General features: G+C 40.0%; 1 protein-coding gene across 1 annotated transcript in view; it reads left to right on the top strand.

Annotated features, from left to right (window-relative positions):
- The first annotated feature begins 233 nt into the window (after positions 1 to 233).
- Positions 234 to 25,806, top strand: part of CPNE2 (copine 2) — a 28,625-nt gene continuing 3,052 nt past the window's right edge. The window contains exons 1-11 of the mRNA XM_053448919.1: positions 234 to 728; positions 13,449 to 13,639; positions 16,659 to 16,838; positions 19,163 to 19,237; positions 19,847 to 19,918; positions 20,055 to 20,138; positions 20,846 to 20,935; positions 21,863 to 21,961; positions 22,570 to 22,656; positions 23,021 to 23,080; positions 24,718 to 24,851. Coding sequence (XP_053304894.1) covers positions 13,472 to 13,639; positions 16,659 to 16,838; positions 19,163 to 19,237; positions 19,847 to 19,918; positions 20,055 to 20,138; positions 20,846 to 20,935; positions 21,863 to 21,961; positions 22,570 to 22,656; positions 23,021 to 23,080; positions 24,718 to 24,851 — 1,049 coding nt within the window. The 5' untranslated portion in view covers positions 234 to 728; positions 13,449 to 13,471. The remainder of the gene's footprint in view (positions 729 to 13,448; positions 13,640 to 16,658; positions 16,839 to 19,162; positions 19,238 to 19,846; positions 19,919 to 20,054; positions 20,139 to 20,845; positions 20,936 to 21,862; positions 21,962 to 22,569; positions 22,657 to 23,020; positions 23,081 to 24,717; positions 24,852 to 25,806) is intronic.

Genomic DNA, 25,806 nt, shown 5'->3' on the forward strand with positions numbered 1-25,806 from the left:
GAGAGAGCTGGAGTGCAAACAGAGGGGGTATTATGGTAGGGGCGGAATAAGCAGAAACAAATGAATTGTTGGGAGAGTTAAATAGGGTAGGAAGCGAAGAGGGCAGGGCTCTCTTACTAGTAACAGCTTCTTACTGTAAGTCTTCCCACCCAGAAGGGAGGAGACAGCTTCACAAGCTGAGAGAGTGCAGGATAGGGGCAGAGACAGCAACACACGAACTGAGACAGTCCGCAAGAGAGAGAACTAGATGAACAGGATCTCCCTGCCAGACAGTAGGTGTTAGATTGAGAGACAGTCCAGTGACAGGCAGGGCAGGTCACTGGGCTAGAGACAGCTCTCAGTGAGAGTCAGCAGAGAGTTCCTGGAGAGACAGCCCACAGTGACACATGGCAGAGAGACATGAAGAAAGAGGGAAACGGCTCTCTTACTGCTAATGATTAGCGGGAGCTCCGTACTAACGGGAACCGGCTGGGAGAGCGGTCACAACAGGCTGCAAGTGATCCCTGACAGCTGCTAGATCGCTGTGACAGATCACCCGGAGCGATCCCCGCAGAGATCACACAGCGATCCCCAGAAGACCTCACGCAGACCCAGGTCGCGGACAGATCACCGGGGCTCTCGCTGCACACACCCCGCTGACGGGCTCCAGCTCGGGGCGGTGTCACATGGAAGTGGTCCCCGGATCGAGTGCCTTCAGTTAGAACGGAGCGGACCGGCCAGCCACCACCGTGAGTACTGACGGCGACTGCGGGGAGCTGCGTGCTGTACTTGGGCTGCCCCTGTAGTGAGCTCTGTGCTATACTTGAGTTGCCCCTGTAGTGAGCTCTGTTGCTGTCCTTGTGCCCCCCTGTAGTGAGCTCTGTGCTGTACTTGTGCTCCCCCTATAGTGAGCTCTGTGCTGTATTTGTGCTCCCCCTATAGTGAGCTCTGTGCTGTACTTGTGCTGCCTCTATAGCGAGCTCTGTGCTGTATTTGTGGTGCCCCTGTAGTTGGCTCTGTGCTGTGCTTTTGCTGCCTTTGTAGTGGCCTCTGTGCTGTACTTGTACAGCTCCAGTAGTGAGCTCTGCACTACCCCTGTAGTGATCACTGCACTGTACTTGCACTGCCCCAGTAGCCAGCTCTGTGCCAACTTGTGCCGCTCCTGCATTGACACCTGTGCAGTTTGTGTGCTGCTCCTGCAGTAACTCTCCGGTTCCCTACATATTCTTTGCCTGCAGTGGTCTCTGTGCTGCGCCTTCTATCCGTACAATGATCTAACTTTTATAAATATATATATGTATATGTTATAACTTGAGCCTTGTTGCTTAAAACTCCAAACCTAGTGACGCTCGGTATGGATCCGACGCAACGCCGTGTGTATCAGCCTTAAAACAGCAATGCTCTGCCCCGCTCTGCAATGCTCTGCACACAACTCTATTGTACAAATTGTCACATCAGATGTGTCTTAGTAATGATTCACTTCATCCTCGAGCACCCATCCAGCGCTCCGGGGAAGTTGGCACGTCGCTCCCATAGTTTTGGAGTAAATCCATCAAATGCTCTATTATGCTCCAAAAACCTGTCCCGTTTTGACGCAGATGTCACCCTTTGAGGGAAATCAATGTGAAGACACTTTTCCCTCCCAGTGCCATGTTGGTGAGCCAAGGATGCCTGATACACAGCCCACTAATGCTACGGTTTATAATAGTCAGCTACACATACCATAGCCATGTACAAACATCTTAATAGCTTTCATAGGGAGGCCGATGCCCTGATCAGGGAGCGATCAGAGGAGCCATAGATGGTGTGTGGAGTTACTGCTATAGGTTAGCAATGTGTGGATCTCCAGCTGTGTACTACAACTCCCAGAACCCTCAGCGGGGCTGTGGATCTTTGCATTTCACAGATAGCTGGAGTTGCACCTACAGACAACCCAAGATTTCAGGATAATGCCTGCCACGATACGTAACGTGGATTGTTTGATCACGCCTACATTCTGGCTGGGATTTGTATGTGTGGACTGTTGGCAAAGCTGGTCACGTGTGTTTGCGCCAGTTACAGTGGATTTCTGTACTGTTAAACTGGTTTGTATACTAGCCTGCAGAGCCACTACCAGTGTGACCTTAGACTGGCACCACGAAGGTCTAAGGGATGATGTGGCCCTCAGAGGGTAAAAGAGACTCATGTGTTTTGGAGCCGTTTGTGTCCAATCATACGTATGTGAACAGCGGCTTAGGGTTCCTGCTGGGTCAATGTATGGAAGGGAGCGGCAACGGTTTAGAACCTGTGATGTAATAGATGAGTAACTATACTTTACCCAGAATAACTACAATTTCCAGACCAGGTTGTTCACACCTCCTCAAAGATGGCCCAGTTTCTTAAAGGGTTAAACACAGCGCTGAATACTATAACAAAATGAAAAGCCCCCCCCCCCGGGGGTCTTATTATGCCAATAAATCTCATTTTGGTGCACACCTGGGGGTCACCGTTGTATGATTGGTCATATTCCCTATCCACACCAGTTGTATAGTTTATGCACAAGTCCTATTCTCCATAGGCTTGCATTGGACAGAGGGTCCATCTGGGTAGTTAAGACTGAGGTATTCTATTGTTTACCAATTGTGTGATGAGGACTTGGTATATTTGCCTGCTAGATTGGGCTAAGATAACACAGACATAACACGTACATACACTAAGTATACAGCTGTCAAAAAACATCCTTGACTTATTGGATAAGTCCGTTATAAAAATTCCATTAAGGAACCTGATATTGCCTTAAAATTACATTTCCCCAGTGAGAATTCTTTTTGGATCAGGGCAAAATAAATAAATAAACCGTGGCAGTGTGAAAGAAGACTGCGTGAAACATATTTGAATGCTTTTATAACATGCTCAGGACACGTAGCGAAGGTGCCAAGTGGTTTTTGGCTCCCGTTAGGAAAATGTTCCTTTATTCCCAAATTGTGGCATTTCGTTAAAGTATTGATCTAGCAGGAAATTAAGAAGGCTTTAGGATTCCAGTAAATCAATAATATTGATCTCAGCCTTCGCCTGTGAACACCTTCAGTTTCAGACGTCGCAACAGTCGTATGGGACTTGTTAACTTTATTGTCCAGGAAATTTTCTTTAATACAGAGGAAGAATTACACTTATCACAAACCTGCTGCCTAAAACCCCTGCCTGCCATAAGTCAGAGCGATGATTATTATTTCAGAGGAGAAACGTTAGGAGACGAGGCTATAGTCTAAAGCTGGAGGGTCAGAGGCTTAGATGTCACGCAGGGAGGTTTGATTTTACCAAGATGGTGGTAGAGAAATAGAACAGCCTCCCAGCAGAGGTGGTAGAGTCTAATACAGTGAGGGATTTCAAGCATGCGTTGGATAGGCTGAGTGTTTACATCAGGAAAAATGATCTGCTGTAAAATTCCATGCACTCTATGTAGAGCCATGTGTACTATTACCGGTATATTAATGAATTTGCAAAAGAAGTGTAAAGGTGCAATAGTGGTGAAAAATGCCACCTCTGCCTAGGGCCATTACTAATCTTTCATCAGCTCCGACAGTCTTTGTCTGGAAGATTACAGGCTCACTAAGGTACAGATTGCATTCAATTTTTTCCCCTTTGTTTAACATAGAGAGCTTGCAATCCCTTATGTGGGTGAAGACTCTCGGCCTATGGTTTGCTTGGCATCCTATAAGCACTAAAGATGGCCCTATAACCATTTTGCTCAGCCCCCGGTTAAGGGTTAATTTCAGGACACCACAATCTGTGCAATGTAGGCAAGTAGCAGCAGGAATTTGGATTGCTTGTTATGTAAACAGAAGATTGTGCTCTCTCTCTCTCTCCTTCTCTCTCTCTCTCTCTCTCTCTCTCTCTCTCTCTACAAACAGTGATATTTTGGGGCTTGTCAGTGGCATTACGCAATGGCCAGAGACAGCCCTGAATGGGTCTTCTAGTTGCTGATATATCAGCTTTTCTGGATGTTTTTCTTGTCTGTTTACGATAAGAAATTACAGATTGCTAATGGAATCTATTTATCAAAAACGCAAAATGACTTTGTAATGACACATTTATGATCATTGCAGGCGAAGATCAGCTGTCTCTGTTTTTAATCCTCTTAATCATCATCATAGTTCTTGTTGTTATCAAGCAAATAATGCTTTAAAAAGTTTTGCTCGTTTCAGTTGGGAAACAAACAAAAAAAAATCACAATTCGGGGATTTAGACATTTACATCGTTACAAGTCATAAAGGTATCGTTTCAGGTTTTGGAATTATGTAGTGTTTCTAGAATTTCCAATTCCAAATATTTCACAAAATAATTAATATACTGGTTAAAAAAGGGACATTTTTATTTCTCTTCATCACTGGATGCAAGTGGTAAAAAATTCCAATCTTGGAGCTTTTACATTGAGATATTTTGGGTTTTTACACCCCTAAAGCAATGAGCATATTTCATACACTAAGGAGGTTTTGCTTGCCTAAGAAATTCAGGTTTTCAAATTATTCATATAAAATAATATAAAATAACATTTCTGAAATTGTTGGCCCATTTTCCAGATTTGTTTAGTAAAGATTAAGTAGGAAAAAAGAGTACATTCTGCACCATTAGCTTCCATCTAGCAGATGCACAAACAGAGAAACTATTGGAGAAGCTCGCTACGCTAGAGGTGATGGAGAAGATATGGGGTACATTAATGGGATCTAATCAGAACTGGCTAGCAACTCCGATTATTCTCGCTTTAATTATTCATCATGTTAACAACTTGTACAACAGAGTCTGAGGTCATTAGTGACATCACTTGTCATGATAATGACATATTGGGGACTTTTATGAAGCTGACTTTTTATTATTATTATTTTGTGCGCACTTACTGTTCCTGGTAGTTCTTTATACTGTATTTTAGCAGATAATTGTTTTTTTGTGCTTCTACCTCCTGAATCACAAAAACCCAGACACGTACACTTCCATTACGCACACAATTGTGCATCTTCCCACTGATGACATCACCAAGGCTGTGATGTCATGGCCTCTAGTACCCTACTACCTCCACACGTATCGGTTGCCTAGGAACCACAGCTCAGTTTCTATGGCCACCTTGCCTGTACTTATCCACCAGTGTGTTCAACGTGGAATAAATTTTGGTGTCTAATAGCAACCCATTGTATCGCCTGTAAATGAATGGATAAGTAACATATGTTCATTAGCTCGTAGTAACAAATTACCATCACAGCCTCTATGTGAACCTCAGATTCTTAGGAAATAAGTAAATAAATGCATTTGTGTTTAGAATTAATCCTTCCTGTAAATTCTACTTACTGGGACAATGGTTCATTGTGGGAATTCCCTTGGTGGAAAATGAGCTTTATAACCAGATTATTGAACACATTCCCAGTTCATGTGTCGTTGACTATACTAACATTTCTGAAATGACTCTTTTCCCAGAGAGTAACCGCCAGATCATAGCCTCTCATCCTTCTGTTTGATTTATTGGCTAAAGACAGCCTGGTCCAGAGATTTTAGGAGGTCATCCATACATTCAATGTACATTCTATTCCCAGTGTGATAGAATACCGGCAGATAAAGAGGGAATGGTGCCGAATACAGAACCTTTGATTCTCCGTAGCACTGATGATATCTAGAACCAGCTTCTATAGTTTTCACCAAGCACCATGTTGGTCTTCAGGTTTAATCTTGATAGAGCCATCCCAAATGTCGTGGGCCATATGCCATTAGAGAAAAAAAATGTAATCACGTTGAAAATGAATGCAATCTTAACAGTTTCCGGAAGTTTTCCCTTCCTGATGATGTCATTCAGTAACTCAAGTTGGATTCCTTATTCAGTCCTTCGGACAGCATTAAGCTTCTGTATTTCCTATTACCTATTTTGTTCACGTTGTATTTGGGTTTCTGCGTTATGGTATATCTTGCTTAAGTGTCTACCAGTGATACAAATGCTGAGGCGGCAAAATGCGTTGGCTATCTGGTTATTGAGCCAATGGTCTATATAGGTTGGCAAGAGATGACAGCTGTCATTCTGGAGTCTTTGTGAGGTTCTCCACATCCGCAGCCACAATTCTAGCTAGAACCCTTGGAACAGTAATTGGAATGCGTAGTTATGGGACGGCACCCTGTATACCTACCATGGTATTATTTAGATACTGTAGATCATAAGCTTGAGCGATACTTTGTGTATTGCTCAATTCCAGTTTTGCCATACCCTTTCAATGTATGGACTGTAAGAAGTGCTGTGTATATTACCAGAGCTATCTAAATAAAAGATAGTAATAATTAACAGTAAGATAACATAGAATTGGTTCGTCAGGGGGTTTAATAAGGGTTAAAATACCAAAAACTAGGTTTATGTTGTTTTAACTATTTCTGTATGCTGTTTCTGTTGCTGCGTACATTGCTATAAACACTGATCCGCATGATGTCCCTTTAACTGGTATATTAAGGCTGTGCGTTGAATGGCTAAAAATAAACCCAAATCTGCCGAGATGGCCAGCAATGTCTCGTGCGGTAAAGCGGAGTTATTTTCCGCGTCTCCTGAGGATGGGATGATTGCTCTGATTGTGTGAGCGGAGACTGATGTCTGACATGGTTTCAGCACACAGGGGTCTCTGTTCTGAGTGAACGCTCCTGCTGTGATGTCTCTCTTAAGGAGAAAGGTTGGATGTGAACATCGGGGAGGTGTATTCACGGGAAGGTTAGTTAAATTTCTAACAAGTGATCTTTTATTGCAGCAGGGTCTGAATTGACCCTTCATAATGCATAGTTAAATAAGAGAGGCGGCTCTCAAGAAACACGTGGACTACATTATGTCACAAATGGCAAGTGCCTGGTGGGCCACTCTGTGCTTACCAGATCTGCTGCTCCATCAGCATATCGAGTGCTGCAGCGTGCAGTGAGCGGCTCTACGTGATCAGCTGCACTCTACGTGAACATAAAAAGTCGCATGCAGCTGCATGTATGCATCCGTCGGCCGCATGATCATCATCAGGCGGCTGCTGGCCTTAAAGTGCCAGGGCTGCTTCATGATCGCCAGTCCTGTCCTATGCATCATGCAGGGCCAGCTCACCCCCCTTTGCAGGAACTCTACATAATGCAAAGTGAAAGCAGAGGGTTAAAATGTTTGGCTTTAATGCAAACTCCCAGTTTAGCAGATACACCCCTTAAAATTCCATTAAATTCTCTTTGACGCGTTCAGTATTCAGTGTTTTGGTGTAATTTTGTCTGATAGTGGAGTGTCTCAGTGGCAAAGAACATACCCCCTAATATTTCAGGAGTCCAAATCCGTGTTGACTTTGAAGCTCCCTGGGCCAGTCAGGGGAAATCCAAAGGACTTCCTCAAATAGGCCTTCAAAAGTCGGAGTGTGGAGCTTCTACTCATGATAGCAGGACTATCCCACAAAAACTAGGCCTGTTGAGAGGTATGAAATAATGCCTGGATTTGTTTTTCTGTTGTCAAGTATTCGTACACTAAGTAATTTAATTTGTTTACCAACTTGTGAATCTTTGTTACATATTGACATATTTGATGATGTCATATCCAAGATGTGGTCTTGGTACTCCCTGCTTAAACGAAAGGCTAGGATTAACATTTAATCCCGAGTCTAAATATTCCTGTTTTAGATTTATACTGCAGAAATCAATTTTACACTTTGATTAAATATCAAGTTATTTAGTATTATTGTGTTTAATGCAAAAAACAGCAGATTTGGTTTTCCTTTACAAAAATAAAGAAATTGGAATTCAGTATCTAATTAATTTTTCTAAGTCATATCTGGAAAAATATAAGCATGAAGAAGCTAAATATATACGATATATACTCAAACACAAATGCGTATCAAGTGACATGGAATATGACGCGCAGTTGCTATGGTAACACTTTAGAAGCTTCCCACCATGACCGCACTTAATGTTTTTTTTTTTTATCACATTAACATATCTTACATTATACTGACCCCATTTAACCAGTATTGTAGTGTTGTTCTAAACCATATTTACAAATTATATATTCTTAGACACGTTAACGCCACATCATATAGGTAAAAATATTGTGTGTGTGTGCATGTGTGTGTGTGTATATATATATATTTATATTTATTTATATATATATAGAAAGAACGTCTTTATTGAAATATCCCATTGTACAGCGCTGTGGAATATGAGGGCACTATGTAAAACAATAAATCATAATACATTTTCTACTTATTTTTATTTTATGAATTTATGAATAAAAAATGATTCCGCATTGGCATTATATCAAACCTTTTAACTGCCAGCGATACATGCAATAAGAGGAAAACAATTGCGTTCTGACATTTTTAAGCAGGGCTTGTCATGATGTGTGTGTTTATCTCAGAATCGCATTCATGCTGTCTGAAGTCTCTATTCAGAAGAAATTGCAAGGTTGTCATGGTAACCAATACATGACCTGTCCGGGTACCAGAGAGTGGGCTATACCTGCTCCTGGAGTAAAATACCCCACACGTATCCACTACGCTGTGACGGCTGCCACATATCACGGACGCTTATCTGGTCTATTGCTTTATTGAACCATGTTAACATTACCATTTCAATTCCTAATATACAAATAGTGCCATTAATAAGTATTATTTCATTATACATCATACAGAGATCTAGTTTAAAGGCTATTGTCACATTTTACTTTTTCTTCTTCTTTTTCTTCTGCAAATTCCCCGTTGCCTCCTACCACATATCAAAAAGCCTCAGCCAGTACAGGTGAAAGAATGAATGAATGATGTATTGAGGTAGACCCCATAGGTTGTATAGGCGGGGAAGGGAATATTGTGGGAGGGAGGGGTGATATTAATAAGAATTATGTATTTTCTTGGTATTGTTTCCATAAGGTTGTTATTGGCCATAAGATACTGTGCATTCATATTTTGGGGTTCGGTGCAAGAAATAAACCTGCATTACTGTATTTATATAATGAAAGAAGTAAAATAAATATATATATAATTATTATTATTGTTGGTTTATATAGCGCCATCATATTCAGTAGTGCTGTACAGTGGGTAGACAGGACATAACAAGTAGTATAACATATATAATAAGTTGAACAACAGGTGAGAAGGGCCCTGCTCAAAAAAGATTACAATTATTTATATATATATATATATGTGTGTGTGTGTGTGTGTAAAAAACACCTTCTGTGTATGTCATGTTAAATTATGTTGTGTATTGGTCTGTCACGCTGCTCCACAGTAGCCATGGTTATATAAAAACATGATTGTGGTGCAGAGTTTGAAAAGTGGCCTTATCGCCATAGCGACCAGTAGAATGTTACTGCAGATTGCACCGTTCCATTGTTTTGTTATAGCGAGGAAATTACTTTCAAACTCTGTACCAAAATATTTTTAGACATAATCCCAACGGGGTGTCTATAATGAAGTTGTTTATAAGTAGAATGCTTAAATGAATGAGTTTGTTTATGCTTTGATTTGGTAAACAGCCATCAGACGCCCATAATGTGACGTAAAAAGGCTAGTTGTGGATTGGTTCAGGTAGCCTTTGTAAGAGTAGGCTGGGGATCTCAAACCAGGACAAGAAATCAATGGGCATGCTAGTTCTGCTGCCTTTGTATACAGGTCTTGGTGTCCGTCATGCTAAATAGTCCTTTTTTAACCAAAACAATTACTGTGGCTAACAAAAGCCGCAAGCTATACGTAGTTTTAATAATGAAATCCGATCAGGTCCTGCAACGTGCGGCCGCTGGCTGGATACGCATGGCCACATAACATGCAGCCGAACATCATTCGGCTGCCGCTGGCCCAAAAGTGCCAGGGCCACTTAGTCCTCCCCAGTCCAGCCCTGTGTGGAATTCACATACATCTTTTTTTTTTTATTATTATTTTTAAATCTCTTTTCCACAGTCAATCCAAAATTACAGGTGACGTTCTGCTTAGACAAAGCAGTAGTTGCATTCCCTTAAGCAAGTAAACCTTAACAGATCTGTTATTTTATTCTTTTAAGATTTTATGTTTAGTTTCTATGGCAACAACTTAACCAGCGCCTGCTCTTGTGTCACATGATAATTAAGTGTTCCCAGCAAAAATTATGAACAAAGCTACATTTTACCGGGAATTACTTCTGGGAAAGCTGTGGGCATTAAATCATGCGGGCAAATTTGTATCTAGTGCTGCACCAAAGTGTTAAAATAAGTGGAACAGCCTCTTTAATAATCAAATCATTGCAGTCAAATTCGGGCACTTCTCAAGCGGGTTTACGTTATAATTAGGAGTCCTAAAAATAAAGGTTTGGAAAAAAGGCGTTAATTATCCCCAAGAAACACCAAAGCTGTATTCCAGCTACAAAATTACATATTATTGCAGTCTGGAGTGATGTTTCCATTGCATCATGTTCCCTGTATGTATGATGTGTGAAAAGTCCAGAGTTAGACAACACACTGCTTGTACTTGGCTGTTTCACGGGGGAGGATGTGTTCCGTGTTTAGGAACCAGAGGTCCTCTGAGCTGGATGGTGAGTACACGCAAAGCCAACTATTTTAGGGCTGATTCTGCTAAGCTGTGCTTTACCCACACAGGGCTCGTTGGGGGAACTGAAGACAAAAATCTTGCCAGGCTCAGAGGCGTTAGATCGTAAGCAAACGTTAAAAAAATAGGACAGCTAAGCTGTGCCGAGAAGTCTAGAGCTGATTATTCTACTTAATGATATCAGGACATCTCAATCTGTGCATTTCGCCTATATCACAGCTGAAATCCCTGCTTGAATACAGGTGTATACATTCGTGGGATGTTTAATTATGCCATTTTAAAGTTACGTTATCCCATCGAACAGCTTCTGTGTGTTGGACTGAAATTGGACCAATAACCATACCCAACAAGCCACCCCATCTCAGAGGAAGAGTGACGGTTATATATTAAAACATGGTTGTGGTGCAATGTTCGGTCATATCGCCATAGCAACCGGTGGACTGTTCCTGCTGATCGTGCCCTTCCATTGATAAAACTACTTTCAGTCTTTGTACCAAAATATTTTTATACTTAATCCCAACTGTGTATAGAAACTGGAATCAATTTGTTTATAAATGAGTGTCTTTAATTGAAGTTGTGCGCTAAATGGATTCCCGATTGGATAAATGGCTATTAAAAGGTCATAATGTGACATAAAAAGTCTTGTTTAATCCCCAACTCCTTGCTGCGCGTTTATGTCATCGTTGGCTGGAAGGAAGGAAACCTCAAGTAAAAGTACATTAAATGCAATTTTCCCCCCGCCTTTCTTTCAAAAACTAGTACTTTTTCCATTTTGCAGAACAGCTGTGAAAAAACGTCATTTATGTTGTATTAAAACATGTAATCCTAATATGAAATGCGCACAAATCTGCCCTTTCTATACAGTAAATTGCAGCCTCGTTTTTCTGTCTAAGCCAAGAGTGGTTTCTGTAAATATTATTCCAGTATTGCCGTAGCTCTATAGTATGTGAAATTATTACTTTTTTATACCAAAGCCCAAACCACCACCTGGACACGGTGATCGCAAGAATATATCAAACAACATATAATCACATAAATGATTAAAAGGGGCCGGAAACTTTAAAAGCATCAGCGGTTATGTGAAGGTGTTACTTTTGATAAACCCAACGTTGCGATACGTTGCTGTAGAAAGTTCCTAGTGCCAGATCAGAAATGTGTGGTCTGCCAAGGGGGCATTAAGCTAATGACTACAGAGAGAAGGGCACATGAATGGTGTTGTATGTTCCTAATAGGTAACCTGCCCCTGGAGCTTTACTCTATAATCTGGTGGTGGAGGTACATCCAGCTACTGTAGCCAGGGGCCAACCCCAGAGGGTCTTAGCCCAGCACTAGTTACAAGCCATGTGACTGGGGGACTATACATACGCCCTGGGGCTTGCAGTTATTTTCTGTTCCAATGCCTGTGATTATTGAGAAGGAAGGCTGCTGTCTTCTACTAACCTACCAAGAACTGGTATCTGGATCTCCTTAGCACCTGATGTTTTGAGGATACACCAGGTGTTCTTTGGGGAACCAAGCATGGAAACCCTCATCCTTTTTACCATTTTATGAACGCTGGTCATTGTCAACGATAGACTCACATTTAAATAATCGGCAACTCAAAGTGAAAGAGGAAAACATGACAACTACAGAGGAACCGGATTGGATTATCTTCTGTATCTGGTCCTCCAAAAGTGGGCAAGGAGACATGGAAATAGGAGTTGCTAATAATTACCTTTACTCGTTGGGCTTTCTAGCGAGTCATTCCCACCCTGTCAAGCATAATGGCTCCATACTGCAAGATTTAAAGGGGTTATTGGGGTACGTGTTAGATATAGATATATATATATATATATGAATTTTCTTGTTGACATCGTGCATGACATTAACTTGTTCCTGATGCACACCCAGTGTTCTTGTTTCTCTTAGCAAGCCAATGAGTAGGAGGGAAGGCTTTTAAGTTTGAATGAGTGCTGGCATTATGTTGCTAAGCACACTCATTCAAATCACATACACCCCGTTATGCTGTGATTGACAGCATGCCCAAGCAATAATTTTTTCCAGCACTGCATAGCTCTACATTGCCACAGTAAACAAATAGCTTAATGTTTTTCTTTCCTTCGTGGAATAATCAAAAGTAATGAATTTTTTTTTAACCTTTTATCTTAGCAAATGTGGTTGATGATCACAGCTGAGGGATATGGGTTATTTGCTATTCACCTTTCAAACCGTAGACTTTCTACAAGGCTGGATACACTTTTTCTATGGGTCTTCTAACAAATCTCCAATATATGATGAATACTATGTCATAACGGTAACAGTAGACATTTGAAGCCTTGCCTGCTTTTGTGGAGGAATAAAAGTCACAAAATGTTTCTACAGATGAAAATGTGTTGGGTTTCTGGTGTTGGGGTGTGTTGGGTTTCTGGTGTTGGGGTGTGTTGGGTTTCTGGTGTTTCACCAAAACCCAATCTCCGAGCTTCCTGAATGGTTGGTTGAAGATTCCAACCACTCCAGAAGCCGGGAGGCTGTAAATGATCAAAACCACCCTGTGGTGCATGCTGGTGCTTTCCAATTCCGTTCTCATGGTGCATACAAAAAAATAGATCTTTAGGATGTCACATGGGACAATATATGTGATCTAATAACAGATTTACACGTTTAATGATATCAGTCTGTGTGGTGTATTACTGATCACATAAGCTGTCCAAGAAGTCTTGAGAACTGAATTGTAGGCAACAAAAAGGTCTTGTTTACAATATCTGGCGTTTTTGGTATAATCTGTAGCACGTTGATCATGGATTGTGATTCTTGTCACAATCCACAGATGCATCACAACTGCTGGCAGGATGCTGACCATTGAAGACCAAACTTTTGTTTTGTAGACACTCTGAATGTTCTGATCAACTCATTTATTGTTCTCATCTTGTTTTGTTTTTAATTGTACTTGGTTTCATGTTTCTACAGATTATCGTGCATTACTGGAACCAATGGCGTACACCCACACAAACTCTCCTGTCGGCCCGGCGGGGTCTCAGTACTGCGTATGTAGAGTGGAACTCTCGGTATCTTGCCAAAACCTTCTAGACAGAGATGTTGCATCCAAGTCTGACCCATTTTGCGTTTTATTTTTGGAAGTCAATGACAAATGGACTGAGGTATAGTAATGAAATGTGCACTGTTTTAAACCAACTTAAAAATGCATGCATTTCATTGTATTGATGAATTATTGATGGGTTCTTCAAAGCACAACTTTACTTCTCAGAAAAGAGACTTAAATGGCTGGGAATTTAATGTATAGCTGTCGGTTTTCCTGTCTCAGGGTATATGAGGCTGAGTTCAATTGATTAATATGATGTACATACATATAAAAAGCTCTGGTCAAATCCTAAGAGCCAAGGAGCCACCTCTGGGTTTGAGCTAGAGCCCAGGTGCCACCTGTGGGTGGGCTTCACCACTTTTAGACTCTGGCTATTAGTGGACTTCTCATTTTGACAGGCAGTCCTGTGTTTGCTGACAGACAATCTAATCAGATCATGTACTAGCTCCGTGAGGTCTTGTTGTGATCTGACCCATCTTTGGTTGGGCTTTGGCTGGCGCCCACCACCGCTAAGAGTTATTAAATAAATGTAACTTCTGGCAGCTAGTTTTTTTTTTTGGGGGGGGGATAATGTATAGAAACCTGCATTGAAATATCTGTTTATGACTAATTTTAGAGTCTCATGAAGTCTTAGTCCCATGAAACCTTTTGCTGGTGATGCAGTTAACCCACAATAGATGGATATCTGTGTGAAACCAAGAAGACACTAAATATCTAGAATGTTAAATATCATGAGATGTTCCTGAGATAAAGGAATGAAAAAATTAGAGAAGGAATTTAATATTTAATTTTCTCCTGAACAGTCGTTGGTCCTGTTTTCACAAACAAACATCTTGTCTGACGTATTCTAGAAAATAACTCCGGAATTGCTGTGGTCGGATATAATTGGTTGGCCCGTTTGCACCCTACAACTCCCCAACCAATGAGCTGTAGATACAAGAAAAACGAAATGTTCTGTTTTCCTCCTGCTTTCTATTGGGTGGAAATGGCCAGAGAGAAGCCTGATAATCTTTTGCGTGGGAACTTATTCCTTCACAAAATAGTACTGTAAATTAAGACAGCAGGACCATTTACCCTCACAGTCGTGATAATTTTATGGTAATTCCTCCAAGGTTTCTTCATGGCTAGAAGAACGGGAAATGGTGACCTTTAGATTCAGCTCTAATGGAACCCACAGGAGCTTTTTATGGGTCCTACAAAAGTATTTTTTTTTTTTAAGAAAGCAAAGCATTTGTAATATTCAGAGAGAGTGCTACATAATAACAGTCTTTATGTCTCTTTGTAGCCCCTTTGTCTCTGTTACTTGGATTTTAATGTTCAAGTTTTTTTCTCTGGGTTTAAACGGATTCTTTTGTTTAATTGACATGCCCGTGCTGCTATATTTTTTTTTATAAGAATGTACCGTAAAGTACATTATAATATTATTTGTTTTTAAAGCGTCAAAATGTTCTATAGCTCTGTAGAATTAAAGGTAATTACAAACTCAGATCATGCACATAAAGTCTCAATTGATACAATTTAGAATTGACGGGGATATTACAGTATTGGGAGAATTAGTAAATAGAAGGTGGGCATTATACCAGCAGTGAACATTTGTCGTGCTGGAGGGGAAAGTAAGAGTTTCTTTGGATGGATCCAGTGGTAAATCAGTAGGAACCTTGTAAAACCCCATTGTGGGTTGATGTCCTGGTGCTTAGAACAGAAGACGTCTAACTTGGGAAAGATCAGTCCCTGCTCAAAGTAGTTCCTGAGAGGCAGCTGGAGGACCTATGGCCGTGCCCCACTTAAATACACCATTGCCCCCAGCTGCTGTAAAGAAGAACCCAAGAAGAACCCAATTTGAACCCAAGAATTTCACCCAAGTGAAGGGGGGCATTCTGTCTTCTGAGACAGCTTCACCCTCAACATAAAAGATATATACAAAAGTGCTATAGTCTTCAGCCCTCAAGGACCTGAGTTTGACATTCATTTGTTTCTATCCACTTCATTAAATCCTTGACTCCCAAGTGCTTAGTTTTGTTTAACCACCTTTGTATTCTCTACTCTTTTCTATGTCAAACAGCATCAACATCTGCACTTTTTCCTGTAATCGATTCCACTAAAAGGCATTTAAAAACAAGCCAATATTTCCCAGTCCTCGTCTGGAATGAATTGATCTATCGGGGCGTCTGGGTTTTCCTGGAAAACTGTCAACCTGGATGAGCTTGTCTACTATTTTGTTGTCATAGGAAGATATTTGCATATTTATGAGCCTTAATCATACCTCTTTTAAAGTTGTCCCGTCGCCTGAAAAAAAAAAACAAAGCTTTAACATTGGCCTTGGTCAACAGAGCATAACCAATTTTACCTAGATATTGCCTGTGTGCAGTGCTTGCAGATGGTGCTCCTGGCAGTGATGAGTACATTTCTGGGTGAATACATCTCACTGATTTTCCAGAGCATCAGCGCTCAGTTGTCAGGCTTATGCCCCCAAACGCTTTGCTATCCACAGTAAATTTTCATAGTTTGGAACACCTTAAAATATACATTTCTGTGACAAGGTGAGCCTCATCAACATGGATCCTGCCATGTTGATGACCCAGTTTCCCTTATGGACAATCTGGCCACGGCTACAGTCGAAGAACATCACTTTGTTTCCTTACGTGCGTTCAGCATGCATTAGATTTTATTGTGCATCTGATATAAATGGTCAAGGAGTAAACTAAGCCTGTATATAGAGATGAGTGACGTCACAAAATCAAATTACACTTTGCCACAATGATGCAATGATGACACCTTATAATTTATTGGTGAGCGAATGGGACCATTTGGAATTCTGACATAAACAGACATGAATGATCTCAATATATGTTTAGCTTGCTTTGCCTCTGGTTTAGGGCAGATGGTATATTTAAAGTGAACCCACCGTTGAAATAAAGTAGTGCTTTGATGCATATGGGACATCATTGAAGTGCATTCCATATGCACAAGGCTTTTTACTTAATGGGGCATCATAAGTCTTTATTCATTGCTGCATGATGCTTAAGGGAAACCAGGTGTTAACATTTTCTCTGGTTTCAACTTCTCTCCTCAAACAGATTGATAGAACTGAGACGACAGTAAATAACCTAAACCCCGTATTTGCCAAAAAGTTCACCATCAACTATCACTTTGAAGAGATTCAGAAGCTCAAATTTGCCATGTTTGATCAAGATAAATCAAGCACACAACTTCACGAGCATGACTTCCTTGGAGAATTCTCCTGCACTCTTGGATCGGTGAGTTATTTCACCTTATATACACGTCGAAACCAATGTTCACTCGCAAAAGGATGTTCCTTCGTTTCCTCACGTTTCCTTGTATCTGTACAATGATAAAATCAAATGGCTATTTTGTTCAAATGAATGGAATTAATAGAATTTGTGAAAATGGTGTCAGTTAAAATTTTATTTAAAGGCGTACACGACCAGCCAACTGGGTTCTATTTCTGAACCCATACCTGAGATCATACGTTGAGTACAGTAACACACACACTCACCTTTCTTTGGTGGCTCGCTCATTGACAGTACCCTATAGCTACGTATGACACTTTAAATTATTGAAACAGGTAAAATGTATCATTTCTTAAAGTATGTGACGTCAAACATATTACTGCTATGTTCCACTTTTTGTAACATGTTAATGGCCTCGCTGGCTCAGTCATTCTTTAATAGTTTATAAGTTAACAGTAAGGCTACTATAGCAAAACGGCAAGTTTTGTAGAGATTTGTGATGTTGGAATTCACAGCTAAATCATAGCGACTTTTGCAGACGGTGTGAAATGCCAACTGCTGACTTCCCAACAGCCTAATGGATTCCTTCCAAGGAAAAGACGAGGCTCCCCGGGGTCAATTTCCACATCATTTCCCATTGCATTCCGAACATACTTTCTGCTGTGTTGTGAATGTTCTGCGCTATAACATCATATTCTATTTTTTAAACAAACACAGCTGCCACGTAAAACTTTACATCCGTAAACGCGTTACCTGCGAGAACTTTGATGAATTTACCAATCTAAATTATTGTGTCAATATTTAATAATGGTTTAGTCTTTATCCGGATTGGTTTAATAGCACATGTACTTGCAACACACCATTTCCCGGAAGGCACTTGTGCACTTGCTTGATTGAATATTTTGCATATTTTTTCTAAAAAAACATTTTTTTCCCATGTTCTGTGATGGAAAAATTCAGGCGAAGGGTGGAGGCGAGATACCTTCTTCTCAGGGAGCTCCACACACTATATGTTAAAATAGTTTGTCAAACACCGGACATGTTTAGTAATGTTGAGGCGGAGGACCGGTCATGTCATGAGGATTCACGGTCAAAATAATCAGTAGACCATAAAAACAATATCGTGATGGAATCTTTTGAACCGTTTCGAAGGGTTGTTAACATACTTTCAACCATACATTGCTGTCTGTCTTCTTTCATTCCAAAGCACTGCTTCCCCCACTGAAGTGTTTCAGTCTTTATGTTAATCTTTATGTGGTGCAGATGGCATTTCGGTTTATATAGCTTGGGATTGACACTCTTGATTTTCCACCAGAGTAACAGCAGGTGACGGTCTGTTTTAATGGTTAATGCAGTTCGCTCTTCAGTGGTAAAAGCCATTTTAGCAGCAAATTGTCTTCTCCCCCCCCCCTTTGAGACTTCACACTTGGAGTATTTTTGTAGCCAAAAGGTTACTGTCAACTTTCTTTTTTTTTTAGCCAGGTCCTACACATCTCCTGCATGTTCTGGAACACGTACCCTCTGCCATATTCCTCAATGTCATGTTATGCTTGACAATTTCACTATGGAAAAACGGCAAAAATATCTCCTTTTGATGGCCAAAAGAATAATAGTGAAGCCAACCTGTTTTAGCTGCCGCCGTTATGGCATGGTGAAGAGTTTTGTCCTGACTGGTGCCCATGTCTACTGTCCTTTATTGATTATTATATTAAAAGCTGCAATAGAGGGCAAACATAAACCATCTCAGAGCGGTAGACAGAGCGTCAGAGCACTAGAAGAACTATCGCATTAAACATAGGTCTCCTGATGTTTATCTCATCTCCTATATTTATTCACACGAAAGTAATAAATCACACAAATGGAAATCCAGAGCGAGCTTAGTCTTCGGTGAGCAGGTTCCGTCCTTAAACATAAATGAGAAGAAATACTAGCTAGAGAGCTCTCTCAGTGTTAAGCATGGCTCCAGAAGATAAGGTTCTTATCTCCGTAATGTCCTCATCTCACTATCCTTCCAACCACCGATATTGAGGACTCACCGCCAGGTCCCATATTATCTATGGAACTTGTCCCAACCCCAACACAAAGTGAATTCGATCGAGTTTTATATGGCTTTATATTTGGGACACATATACAGAGGCATAAAGCTGACTCCATTTTTTTTACTTATCCCTACATAAATCCAATGAAATACTTCAGTTATATACTGAACATTAAAAGAATATATCTTGTTTTGGCATGTGTGTATGTATATATTTTCAATGTAATTCCAATTATTAGAATAACCTCCCAATTGGAATCTGGAGAAATAGCATTGTTGCGTTTTTTTCCAGATCGTTTCCAGCAAGAAGGTGACGCGACCTCTGGTTTTGGGTAACGGGAAGCCAGCGGGAAAGGGAGTCATAACGGTAAATCGGTTTCTTTTTCTGTACTGCGTGTGTCATTTTAAAAGCTGTTCAAACTTCGTACTGAGATAATCGTCTGATTATTCCACCGGTAGCAATCATTCTGTTTCTAGTAAAAAGCTGAAAAACGGGCATCATAGCAACAGTAACGTAGCAACAAGATAACAGTGTCGGAATAACAATATGCTGCATGAGACAGATTCAAGTCAAACGATTTTTTCCCAATTCTCTTGACTATGTAAACAAAGTGAATAGCGTTCGGCGTGAAATCTCCAGAGTATAGTTTTCTTTTTTACAAGTTAAATTTAAAGTGGATCTGTCATTTTACCAAATCCTACATGTTATAGTTTAGTACACTTAAGAAACCCTTGTAATGGCCTTTAGAGAACCAAATTATCGCTATGTGCATATTTGCATGCCAATGGGAGCCGCCATATTTCTTGTAACGTCTACCCTCCGCCATAGTCCGATTCTTTCCTCTGGCTGTTTGAGGTAAACTCAACTCTGTTTATATGTACGTACGTGTGTGTGTGTTATAATGTGTCCCTTTTTGGGTTCGATTTAAGAGCAATAAATGTTTGTCTTTTCAATGGTTGTCCCCTTTTATCGCAGGTAATTGCTCAGGAGCTGTCTGATAATAGAGTGATAACACTCGGTATGGCTGGGAGGAAGCTAGACAAAAAGGTGAGATTTTTACACCTCCTATAATCCTAAGCATCGATAATTTTCTTTGATCAAATAACATCTTTAAAAAGTAACAACAAATAATTTCCACTCTTAATTTCGGTCTTAAAGTTATTCGTAACCTCCTTTTCATCAGGATCTGTTTGGGAAGTCTGATCCGTTTTTAGAGTTCTACAAACAAGGAGATGATGGGAAGTGGATGCTGGTCCATAGGACGGAGGTACATTGGTGAATATGTTTCAGAGCCGTATATCATGATCGTGTAACGTGGTTATGGAGGTTTCTGGTTCAAATTATTTTATAATCCGGTTTTGCCGCTTTGGTCTGGACAAAGCGCGCCTCTCGCAGGAAGCTTTGCTTCCTGTTTTGGACTTTAGCAGGAAGATGACGGAGAAAAAACACACAATAATTGGAAAACAATTTTACGAGTTCTTTTGATCCTAGATATAATTTAAACGCATATTTTAATCTTAAAAACCATGCTTGTGTTTACTTTTTGCCAACCCTTTCCATAGTTATTACCATGGAGCTGCAAGTAGGCAAATTAAGACCAAAACCAGGTGTATTTACTAATGCGGACAGCAGATAAGAGGCATTTTGGAGCGTGCGCTGTGTAAATATTTCCGTGGAGCATTTATAAGATAATGATGTATACACAATCATTACGATATCGATGACTGGTAGAAGATCACACTTGATCATAAAATGTCTCAAATTTTAGTGGATAGAACCTTTGTTCATAGTTACCGTAGAGTATCCGTGGAGGACCCAGTGTAGGAACAGATATATAAACCAATATATTCCCAACATGATGTTGACTGTCCTTCCAGTGCTTTTAAAGCTTTTAAGATGCAAGCTTGCTATAGATCAATTGGATAGTTGTATAGTTCTTAGATTTCATATATTTAATATTTATTGTAATTATAGGTGATAAAATATACCCTGGACCCCGTTTGGAAGCCTTTTACTGTTCCCTTACAGTCTTTGTGCAACGGTGACATCGAAAAGCCAATAAAGGTAATTTTGTCCCATTAAACATCATTAGGTTTCTGTTGATTTTCTTAGTCCGGCGGTATTGTTAGACTCATCCCAGGTTGCAGAAGACGTACGAGAAAAAAGACAGAGCGTAAGTATCTCGAGTCTCCTTGAAAGTGACTTTGTGGTCTATGTAGGCTTAATAATAAATGAGAAACATTGTCCTGAAACATCCCACAGAGCTCTTAATAGTGATTACTGATTCAGAGAGCCATTGTCTCGGTTACAGTAGGAGATGTGTGGTGCTTTTTGGAAAAATGCGGACAGATACGATTGGCCATTTGTGTCTCATTTGGTTTAACCCCATTGATAATATTTCCACCAGAATATGCTAAAGCAAATGTCTTGCTAACAATTAAAATGTGTATGAATTACATAGCAGGTTTTAGTACCAGTTCTCAGGGCTGCCTTCTCGATCACAGTGAAAACTTATGTGTACCAGGCAAAAAATGGAATCCCTTGGGGCATCTTTAAGAGCCTTTGTAATTAAGAGGAGAAAAATACATATTTTCCTTTAACTACTCTGTTCTATACAATAATATTGTTTGGAACTTAAGAAAAGTGGGTTTCATTTTATTTTTTTCCCTACAAATATCCTTTATCTGCTACAGGTCAACGTTGCAGGCAGTCATTGGTGACTTTCCCTTCTGTAGCACCACACTTAGCAGATTCTTTATGGCAGTGCTAATGAAGTCCTTTTCTCCACAAGACAATGTGATAAGGAGTCAGGGTTGGTGTCCTGTAGATTGGGATAAGATAACAAAGCTTAGAACACATGGTACACATGGTAAAAATGGAAACGCCTAAACATTATGTTATTTGGAAATAACTTTTGATGGCTTATACTCAAGGTTTTGGGAATGTTTGTGATATTTTATGACCTAAGATTATATGGGTGTCTTTCTCCAGGTTGTATGTTTCGACTACGACAATGATGGTGGACATGATTTTATTGGAGAGTTTCAAACCACAGTGCTCAAAATGTGCGAAGCCCGTGATTCCATAGCTGTGAGTATAAATAGCATGGGTACAGCCATAATTATATAATTCACCCCCTCCTCTTCGCACATCCATTTCCTCTTTCACTCTCTGCCTTTCTGCCCCTTTAATAACTCCGCATCCATACCCTCACCCGAATCAGTTGGTGCACTAATCGTATGCTTTTTCTGTCATCATGGCTGCCTCCTTCCTGCTCCTCTGTATTTCTCATGCTATCCAGGACTGGTCACCAGAGGCCACTAAGAGTGTTAAGCTTTACAGAGAGGCCAGCCAAGAGTGGGAGATGATGGCTGTCTCTGGACCTCAGACAAAGTATTTGTATTTAAGAAATTATTTGAAATGTGCTGAATATTCTACATTCTATGATTTATAAAGCATCACCAGTGGTGTATTCTGGTCTATGTCACCTAGTTCTGCCATAACAGAAACCGGGGCAGATCGCCCTATTGGGCAATCAGGCTCCTCGGGGCTTGGTGGCCTTGCTACAAGGGAGATCTTTGACTTTAGAATCTTTAAATATTATTTGATTGGTCAACAGATTTTGAACCATGGCTGTGCCTTAATTCACTCCAAGAAATGAAGTCATTTTTTATATACTATATTCTTCCTCGTTTCAGGTAGAGCTTGAATGCATCAATCCAAAAAAACAAAAGAAAAAAAGAAGCTACAAGAACTCTGGAGTAATTATCATCAAATCTTGTAAGGTAAGAAGACATGTTACATGAAGCAAACAGACGTGCACTGAAATTCCACTGTCCCTGTCCCTAGCTGGAACCCCATTACTAGAACGACCCATCCCATTATCTCACTTGTTGGCATTGGGTTCCATCACACTACAGAAGGAATGGAAATGTTCCATTAAACGCTAAACCATGTACTTTATTAAACTTGTCCATTCTATTTTGGAAATTCGGTTCCATTACCATCTAAAGCCAGGTGTCCAATAAGTAATACAAGAAATAATCCTATTGAGCCATTTGTAAGGCACAATGGTAGAGACCCAGCATTAAATTGGTGGTTGGTTTTAATTCATTCAGTGTCTAATTCATGCATCTTTCCTCTATTCAGATCACAAGGGATTATTCTTTCCTCGACTACATACTTGGAGGATGCCAGCTGATGTTCACAGTAAGTATTTTAAGCATTTTCTGGTAACAGGTGATTTCTTAGAGTTGCGTACGGCGATCACCGTGCCAGTAAGTCTGACATGTAGTGAGGTAGTGTTAAACAATGAGAAGCTTTTCCACTTGTGTAATAATCAGTTGCTTCGTTTATGAGACGTTAAGTACATTCCCTTGGATTGTAAACTGTGGCAGGGCTTTCCACACCATCTGTTACAAATATGTTACAAAAATGTATTGCCATCATTGCAGAATCTGTTGGCGCTTTATGTATCCAAGTCATAATAATAAAAAGGGCCACCAAAGTAACATGTAACTGTTATTTCGATCACTTGATTACAAATCTTGTAACTTTGGTATCTCTGTGGCTATATTTGGGTGATATTATCAATATTTCATGTGCAAAATATGTGTAACCTTTTAAAATGTAATTTTAGTACATATAATGTGGCTGCAGCTGTGGATTAAAATATTTTGCAAGAAGGTTAGATGCCCCTTGGTCCTTTGGTAAGCAAGTAGTACATTCAGGTAGGGATTCCAAGTGGCCAACGTATTAATACAAAGTAAAACAGCGGGTTATCTATAACAGTTCCAGAGGACAGCTAACCGGTATCTCCAGATGGTCTACCTTCCCTCCATCCCATATGCCTCCATTTGCTTGCCAGCTTCAACACATTGTTGTGTTAAAACCTAATTTATTAAAGAGCCGTGTGACCCTGATACTCATCAGGGTTGTGCCATGTGCTTCCCGGTTCCTTCCGATACTCCAGTTCCTTTCAGGGAAGGGATAACCCGGCAAGAGTTGCAACTGGAGGACACAAGTGTCTTTCCTTACAGCCCAGCTTGAGATTCATGCAAGTTTCTCATCAGTGAACAAGCAGGGGACCTCCACTTACTTAGATATGACCCCGAAGGTGAAGAACGAAGATCTTGTGATAGTTGACTGATATCAATTTAAAAGAAATGCATTTCTTTTTTTTTTTTTTTTTTTACCGATGTGTTTATTTTATTGCAGTTCGCAAAGATCTGCAGTAGGGCTGACATTTTAGTGTGGTGGGGGTTGGGAAGCATCTGTTTAACACATAGATAAATGGCAAGATCGTGATAATGAACATTTAATGCCAAAACTTAAAAATAATACATTTTGTAATTTGACAGTCACAGAAGAGAGTATAAAATTAAAGGCAACTTCGATTTAAGTCTCAACAACATCAGCCTTAAGTAGACATTTCCGAGAGTACGGTTTATTACTCTGAATGGAGCAAAAATAAGCAGAAATGTTCTAGATGGTGTGGAAAGGGATGTTATCAGCAGAAATCATTAGAATGATACCGGCTTGTAGGTCCCAGGCTAAACCTCACCTAAAGTAACAAATGGACAGCAGTATGATGTCATGTTTCATCCTCCCTTTGGGACTATTCTTCTTCAGTGGCTGACCAGGATAATCTGAACTTAAAGCTCCATATAAATTATGGATCAAACATAAAGTGGAAAAGCATTGTGTTACCCAACTATTTGGCATTTAGATGACCAAGGGAGTCATATGAAATATTTTTTTCCGTGGTGGTGACGTGTAACGGTACCGTGGACTGGACATTGTGCCAATCAAATAATTATTATTATGTGATTATCATTTTAACGTAGGTCGGGATTGACTTCACAGCATCAAATGGAAACCCACGAGATTCCTCGTCCCTGCATTATATCAATCCTATGGGGACTAATGAATATCTCTCCGCGTTGTGGTCGGTTGGGCAAATCATTCAGGATTATGATTCGTAAGTGACCATTTCTCAATCTCAACCCTACAGACTTAGATAGGTCACAGAGTTCAGGCTTTCTGGAATTCTCTTATTTGCTGACCAAGAAAAAAAGAAGGAAAAATTGATGATGTCATTATGTGTCACAAGTTCTTGAACTGTATCCATCAGCAGTCCCTAACTGTTTTTTTACAATGGATGTCAGACTTACAGGTCGATAATTCTATGTGTCAGATCTTTTGCTATTGCTGGTAGTATATGAAGGTAACAATCAATGTCTATGTGACTCAAGTAAACTATACAGGAGACAACTACTAGTGATACCCAACCCTATGATACCCTATGTAGAATTATTTCCTAGATAATGAATCTTCTGAATATACCGTAATAGTATTTTGTTTTTTTTATCTACTTAGTGATATTTTATAATAGGTACAATTGATTTGGAAACATTAAAGTTCGGTAATATTAAACCCCATTATTGCTTCATCTTTCTTGGACATTACAGTAAAATATTCCCAGATCATTGACAAGTGATCAGATAGCGTGGAAACCAGAGCAGAGTTTGCAGAGCCCTCGCTGATCGCTCTCACCACAAGAATTACGTTACTAACTTGCCGAAACAAGAAAGTCGCTAATAACATGATTGGGCAAAACACAATCAATAAAATACATTTTCAGAAAAAGAATAGGAGGGGATTTAATCATCATGGGTTCTGCCAATAATACAGCATGCAGATATATATATAAATATAAACATGTATATGTATGTATATATATATCTATATATAGATATATATATATAATTCACCTTTAGCAGCAAATATAAAAGCAATTAAAATATCAGTTTCATGGGATTGGAACATATCTGTCCTATTGATTTTGGTCAGCAAAGCACATGTATTGATCTATAACAGATGATATTACAGGTTAGATTACATTACAACCAGCGTTTTGCTGATTAGCCAATTTG

This window comes from Spea bombifrons, chromosome 10 (assembly GCF_027358695.1).
Source record: "Spea bombifrons isolate aSpeBom1 chromosome 10, aSpeBom1.2.pri, whole genome shotgun sequence".
In the NCBI taxonomy this organism is placed as follows: domain Eukaryota; kingdom Metazoa; phylum Chordata; class Amphibia; order Anura; family Pelobatidae; genus Spea; species Spea bombifrons.